Source organism: Oncorhynchus mykiss, chromosome 10 (genome assembly GCF_057628025.1).
Source record: "Oncorhynchus mykiss isolate SJ-2025 chromosome 10, ASM5762802v1, whole genome shotgun sequence".
NCBI classification, from domain to species: domain Eukaryota; kingdom Metazoa; phylum Chordata; class Actinopteri; order Salmoniformes; family Salmonidae; genus Oncorhynchus; species Oncorhynchus mykiss.
The window spans coordinates 82528733-82535911 of NC_143031.1; the positions used below are offsets into that span (position 1 = coordinate 82528733).

At 48.4% G+C, this 7179-nt stretch overlaps 1 protein-coding gene across 1 annotated transcript in view; it reads left to right on the forward strand.

Annotated features, from left to right (window-relative positions):
• Positions 1–6386: 6386 nt before the first annotated feature.
• LOC118936788 (phosducin-like protein 3) overlaps positions 6387–7179 on the forward strand; it is a 2898-nt gene continuing 2105 nt past the window's right edge. Inside the window, exon 1 of the mRNA XM_090188168.1 lies at positions 6387–6825. Within this exon, the coding sequence (XP_090044294.1) occupies positions 6800–6825 (26 nt within the window). The 5' untranslated portion in view covers positions 6387–6799. The remainder of the gene's footprint in view (positions 6826–7179) is intronic.

A 7179-nucleotide genomic window follows, 5' to 3' on the forward strand; every position in this document is an offset into this window, starting at 1 on the left:
TCTGTCTCACTCTCTCTCTCTCTGTCTCTCTCTCTCTCTCTCTGTCTCTCTCTCTCTCTGTCTCTCTCTCTCACACACACACAGACCATTCCAGTCCATTATAACAGTCTGAAGGGACCAGGCTGGGTGTCTCTCTGTCTCTGTCTGTCTGTCTCTCTCTCTCTCTCTCTTTCTCTCTCTCTCTCTCTCTCTCTCACTCACACTCACACACACCCTCTCTCTTTCTCTCTGCTCTCTCTCTCTCTCTCACACACACACACACCCTCCCTCTTTCTCTCTGCTCTCTCTCTCTCTCTCTCTCTCTCTCTCTCACACACACACAGACCATTCCAGTCCATTATAACAGTCTGAAGGGACCAGGCTGGGTGGCACCATGGATCCTGGCCTCAATGTGGATCATCACGTTCCATTAGATTGGAGTTATACTGACATGTATAATTGAGAGAGAGACACACACAAGTAGAAGTGACACAACCACACACACACACTGACACATAAACAACACACACACACACACACACTGACACAACACACACACCGACACAACCACACACTGATACATAAACAACACACACACACACTGACACAACCACACACACACACTGATACATAAACAACACACACACACACTGACACAACCACACACACAAACTGATACATAAACAACACACACACACACACTGACACAACCACACACACACACTGATACATAAACAACACACACACACACACACACATCCACACACACACACACATCCACACACACACACACACACATCCACACACACACACAAACACACACACACACACACACATCCACACACACACACACACACACACACATCCACACACACACACATCCACACACACACACACATCCACACACACACACACACACATCCACACACACACACATAAATCAAATCATAATTTTGAGTATCTTTCTCTCCTCCAGTCTCATGTGTTCTGTGATGATTAGATTTGACACATTGGTGAAAACAGAGAGGAATCGTGCTTCAGCTAAGTGCTTTTGGGTTCATGTTGTTGTTGTTGCTGGTGGTTTTTGTGGTCATTTTCTGGAAAGGCTCTTTAGAACTGAAATGGAAACAAGGAGGAGGAGGAGGAGGGAGGGAGAGGAAGGGCAGAGGAGGGGAGGGAGGTGAAGGGCAGAGGAGGGGAGGGAGGGAGGGAGGGAGGGAGGGAGGGAGGGAGGGAGGGAGGGAGGGAGGGGAAGGGGCAGAGGAGGGGAGGGAGGGGGAAGGGCAGAGGGAGGGAGGGAGGGGAAGGGCAGAGGAGGGGAGGGAGGGGAAGGGGCAGAGGGAGGGAGGGAGGGAGGGAGGGAGGGAGGGAGGGAGGAGGGAGGGAGGGAGGGAGGGAGGGAGGGAGGGAGGGAGGGAGGGGGGGTTGGTGAGGGAGGGAGGGGGGTTCATGACATTGACAATGACATTCTAGATGATTCTGTGCTTCCAACTTTGTGGCAACAGTTTGGGGAAGGCCCTTTCCTGTTTCAGCATGACAATGCCCCTGTACACAAAGCGAGGTCCATACAGAAATAGTTTGTTGAGATCGATGTGTAAGAACTTGACTGGCCTGCACAGAGCCCTGACCTCAACCCCATCGAAAACCTTTGCAATGAATTAGAACCCTGACTGCAAGTGAAGCCTAATCGCCCAACATCAGAATCCAACCTCACTAATGCTCTTGTGGCTGAAAGGAAGCAAGTCCCCGCAGCAATGTTACAACATCTAGTGGAAATCCTTCCCAGAAGAGTGGAGGCTGTTATAGCAGCAATGTTCCAACATCTAGTGGAATCCTTCCCAGAAGAGTGGAGGCTGTTATAGCAGCAATGTTCCAACATCTAGTGGAAATCCTTCCCAGAAGAGTGGAGGCTGTTATAGCAGCAATGTTCCAACATCTAGTGGAAATCCTTTCCAGAAGAGTGGAGGCTGTTATAGCAGCAATGTTCCAACATCTAGTGGAAAGCCTTCCCAGAAGAGGCTGTTATAACAGCAAAGGGGGACCAACTCCATATTAATGCCCATAGTTTTGGAATGAGATGTTCGACGAACAGGTGTCCACATACTGTTGGTCATTTAGTGTATATATATTTACAACATATATATGGGGGATTGGATATATATCTGCAATATTAAAGCTGAACTTCTCCCTAAAAAATAGAAAGAGACTCAAAATGATGATTTGATTTATGTGTGTGTGTGTGTGTGTGTGTGTGTGTGTGTGTGTGTGTGTGTGTGTGTGTGTGTGTGTGTGTGTGTGTGTGTGTGTGTGTGTGTGTGTGTGTGTGTAGTGTGCGTGATGATTAGATTTGACACATTGGTGAAAACAGAGCGGGATCGTGCTTCAGCTAAGTGCTTTTGGGTTCATGTTGTTGTTGTTGCTGGTGGTTTTTGTGGTCATTTTCTGGAAAGGCTCTTTAGAACTGAAATGGAAACAAGGGAGGAGGAGGAGGAGGGAGGGAGAGGAAGGGCAGAGGAGGGGAGGGAGGTGAAGGGCAGAGGAGGGGAGGGAGGGAGGGAGGGAGGGAGGGAGGGAGGGAGGGGAAGGGGCAGAGGAGGGGAGGGAGGGGAAGGGCAGAGGAGGGGAGGGAGGGAGGGAGGGAGGGAGGGAGGGAGGGAGGGAGGGAGGGAGGGAGGGAGGGAGGGAGGGAGGGAGGGAGGGGAAGGGCAGAGGAGGGGAGGGAGGGGAAGGGCAGAGGAGGGGAGGGAGGGAGGGAGGGAGGGAGGGAGGGAGGGAGGGAGGGAGGGAGGGAGGGAGGGAGGGAGGGAGGGGAAGGGCAGAGGAGGGAGGGAGGGGAAGGGCAGAGGAGGGAGGGAGGGAGGGAGGGAGGGAGGGAGGAGAGAGGGAGGGAGGGAGGGAGGGGAAGGGCAGAGGAGGGGAGGGAGGGAGGGAGGGGAAGGGCAGAGGAGGGGAGGGAGGGAGGGAGGGGAATGGCAGAGGAGGGGAGGGAGGGGAAGGGCAGAGGAGGGGAGGGAGAGAGGGAGGGAGGGAGGGGAATGGCAGAGGAGGGGAGGGAGGGGAAGGGCAGAGGAGGGGAGGGAGGGAGGGAGGGAGGGAGGGAGGGAGGGAGGGAGGGAGGGAGGGAGGAGAGAGGGAGGGAGGGAGGGGAAGGGCAGAGGAGGGGAGGGACGGGAAGGGCAGAGGAGGGGAGGGAGAGAGGGAGGGAGGGAGGGGAATGGCAGAGGAGGGGAGGGAGGGGAAGGGCAGAGGAGGCATCACTTGATGCCCCCCCCCCCCAAAAAAAAAAATCCCCCCAAATATCTTATTCTGGTGACTAGATGCTTGACTTCCGTTTGACAAATGAAAATATTCTCGCTCTTTTCCATAATAATCTCATAATTCAGGCTAAACCACACATCCTGTCTGCACTGTTGGAGGGCACGTCCCAAAACCAGAGGAGGCACACTTGCTATTTACCACAACCATTTCTGTGCCAAAAAACAACTGTCTGTAGAGTTGAAAATGCCATGGAAACGGATTTAACTTGTTTTATTTTTTTATTTGGCGAATGTAAAACACAGACGCTGGGAGACGAGAAGTACGAGGTGTGGATTTAATAATACATTATACATGAAAACAAACCACGAACAACGTTTGTGACATAAGAACAGGAAGATAACCACAAGGCTGACTGGGGAATGAACCTGAGGGAGAGACAGGTAGAGAGGCATGGAAATCATGGAAGAGATGCAGTCCAGGTGAGTCTCGTGAGGCGCAGGCGCGCGGGAACCATGGTGACAGGTGCGCTCAATAATCACCACACTGGCGACAACCCGGAAAGAGGGAGCGCGGGACTAAACGTGACAGAGAAAAAATAAAATTGTTGTATGCTTTACGTCATCACGCACTACTTTTTTTACATGCAAGGAGTCAGTTCGGTGGAAACAGCGACAGTGGGGAAAATGCGCGTATTTTCTCTATCCGGATTCTAGAATATTTGCATGAAAATGTGTCGCCAATTGGATGGAAACCTAATTAATTATATTAATTATTATGGACAAAATGTATCAAACTGCAGTCAAGCATCGATCATCATGTCACCGGAATAAGACCCTCGATATTTATTGGAAAGGAGCATCAAACTCATCACCTTTTCACTTTCACCATCCTGTGAAGTCCATCATCATCGTTTATTTAATCTGTAGCCTAATTAAACTGCATGTTATCCTGAGTCGTAGCGGGACGACCAGACACCACGTCACAGCGTGACTCCATGTTGAGTTCCATGTGATGGTTATTAGCCTTTATCAATATTTGTTCCACTAGCATTTCTTGCATAATTAATTTTAATATCTCACCTTGTCTAGCATATTTTGTTTTTGTCGGCATTTGTAAAGTTTACCGACTAAATGCTCTGTTTCTTTCAGGCCTGTCTGACTTTCTTTTTTTTAAATATCTATCAGACATGTACTTTACTTGCATAAAAAGGTTGAATGGAAACCTGGTTAGTGTCTGGTATTTCAGCTTTGTGGTATTTCAGGTCAACTGAGGACAACTGGAGTGTTGATGCTAAAACCCATAGATGGGCGGCAGGTAGCCTAGTGGTTAGAAGAGGCAGGTAGCCTAGTGGTTAGAGGAGGCAGGTAGCCTAGTGGTTAGAGAAGGCAGGTAGCCTAGTGGTTAGAGGAGGCAGGTAGCCTAGTGGTTAGAGGAGGCAGGTAGCCTAGTGGTTAGAGGAGGCAGGTAGCCTAGTGGTTAGAGGAGGCAGGTAGCCTGGTGGTTAGAGAAGGCAGGTAGGTAGTCTAGTGGTTAGAGGAGGCAGGTAGCCTGGTGGTTAGAGGAGGCAGGTAGCCTGGTGGTTAGAGGAGGCAGGTAGCCTGGTGGTTAGAGGAGGCAGGTAGCCTAGTAGTTAGAGGAGGCAGGTAGCCTAATGGTTAGAGGAGGCAGGTAGCCTGGTGGTTAGAGGAGGCAGGTAGCCTAATGGTTAGAGGAGGCAGGTAGCCTGGTGGTTAGAGAAGGCAGGTAGGTAGTCTAGTGGTTAGAGGAGGCAGGTAGCCTGGTGGTTAGAGGAGGCAGGTAGCCTGGTGGTTAGAGGAGGCAGGTAGTCTAGTGGTTAGAGGAGGCAGGTAGTCTAGTGGTTAGAGGAGGCAGGTAGCCTAGTGGTTAGAGGAGACAGGTAGTCTAGTGGTTAGAGGAGGCAGGTAGCCTAGTGCTTAGAGGAGGTAGGTAGCCTAGTGGTTAGAGGAGGCAGGTAGCCTGGTGGTTAGAGGAGGCAGGTAGCCTAGTGGTTAGAGGAGGCAGGTAGCCTAGTGGTTAGAGGAGGCAGGTAGCCTAGTGGTTAGAGCATTGGACTAGTAACCGAAAGGTTGCTAGATCGAATCCCCAAGCCGAAAAGGTAAAAATCTGTCGATCTGCCCCTAAACAAGGCAGTTAACCCACTGTCCCTAGGCCATCACTGACTTGCCTAGTTAAATTAAGGTAAAATTTAATAAATAGAGTCGATGATATTGCAACTAAATAGTTAACATTTATTGATCAAACCCTTGAAAACGGCACTCCGTTGTCAATGGTTTTAGCGGAGCTGCTGGTCTCCTTGACCCCCCCCCCCCCCCCCCCCCAGCAGGAAAATAGAACGCCTCCCACCGTATTGTGACGTTGTATTGATGACGACCTATCAGAATGAGTTCTATAAACGGTTCCAGTTCCAACCCAACTCCATTATGACATCACGGTCTTTGTGTTTTGATTTGAGTGTCAACTTGTTTCTGTGCTGCTATGTGACAGAATGTTCATATTTCCATGCATATTGATCTGAGCATCTTTGAGGAACAATGCAGGTGAGTACTGAGTAGGCTAAATTATGATCTAAACCTCCCCCCACAAATTAAAAGCTCAATAGCTAAATTTTGATAGTTTAAATACATTATTTGTAGAGGCTGCTGCCTAATGTTTTCAGGTTTATACGGTACTCAATACATTTATCTGTGATACGACGAGCTCCTAAATGTGTAAACCAACATATGGAAGTGTTGTAAGATGATCCTACCATGGATCATTTAGCTACTTGAGTGAGAATTTTAGGAACCCCTGTAAATATTTATAAAAAACAATATAAATATATATATTTTTGGCCTTCGCTACTTTAGCCCATAGAAATACATTGAGAGGAACACAATTTATAAATGGCAGAACACAGAGTCAAAAAATAAGGTTTTGAAGTGTCTGTCCTGTATATAAGAGATATAAGAAAGCTCAGAAAGAAATACATATTTGTTTATTTTGTTGGCACAAAACTACTTCCATAAATCAGTTTATTTTTTTATTTTTACAACTGGCACCGGGTTACCTTCAGATGAGTCCCGTGACATTTGTGGGGGTCGTAGAGAGAAACAGAGACCACCATCTTGTTCGTGAGAGTCTCCCCTTTCCATAGTGGGGTCACAAAGGATTCGGAAACTACAGACGATTTTCGGGATGTCTCCTGAGCTGACAAACAGCGTTGTAGCTCTGACACTTTCACCCACAAGACGTGGAAGGGAGACGTCGGCGGATGTGGTGGATGGAGACGCAGCCCAAAAATATGTCTCTAGATTAAACAGAAGATTTTGATAGGGACTTTTAAAAAATTATGTTAATTAGATTGCCACACGGGTACGTCTCTAAAGGACTAGTCTGATTAGCCTCCTACAATGTGGAAGAAAGACGTATTGTCAGCTTGTTTGTTTACTCTCCTTGTTTGTTTTACTGTGTTTGTTTATCTGTAAACGTGTTTGTTTACCTCCCAGCAAGCCAATGAAAACCAAGCCAGGAGAGATAGGAGCTGCTTTGAGAGCCTGACCTTATGGGACCTGAAGAGCCACAACCACAGTAGGCTGAAATACACAGAGAGAGAGAGACACACACACACACAAAGACAGACAGACACCATGTCTATTTGTGCTATCATGCCAACTGCCTTGTCTCTCATTGTCATGCCAGAACTGGGACCTGTGGTAATGAACCACAGAGTTGGGTTCATTTTCTCATCCGAGACCTTTCCTCCCTCTTAGATCCTTCTCTGTGGGTAGTTAAAGACAGAGAAGAAGATGTGGAATACCAGGAGAGAAGCGAGAGTGAGGAAGGAGATGAAGAGGAAGAGTATGTATGTGTGATAATAGAAGGGTCAGAGGTTGAGGAAGATGAAGAGGAAGAGGAGGAGGAATACGAGGTTACATGTGTAGG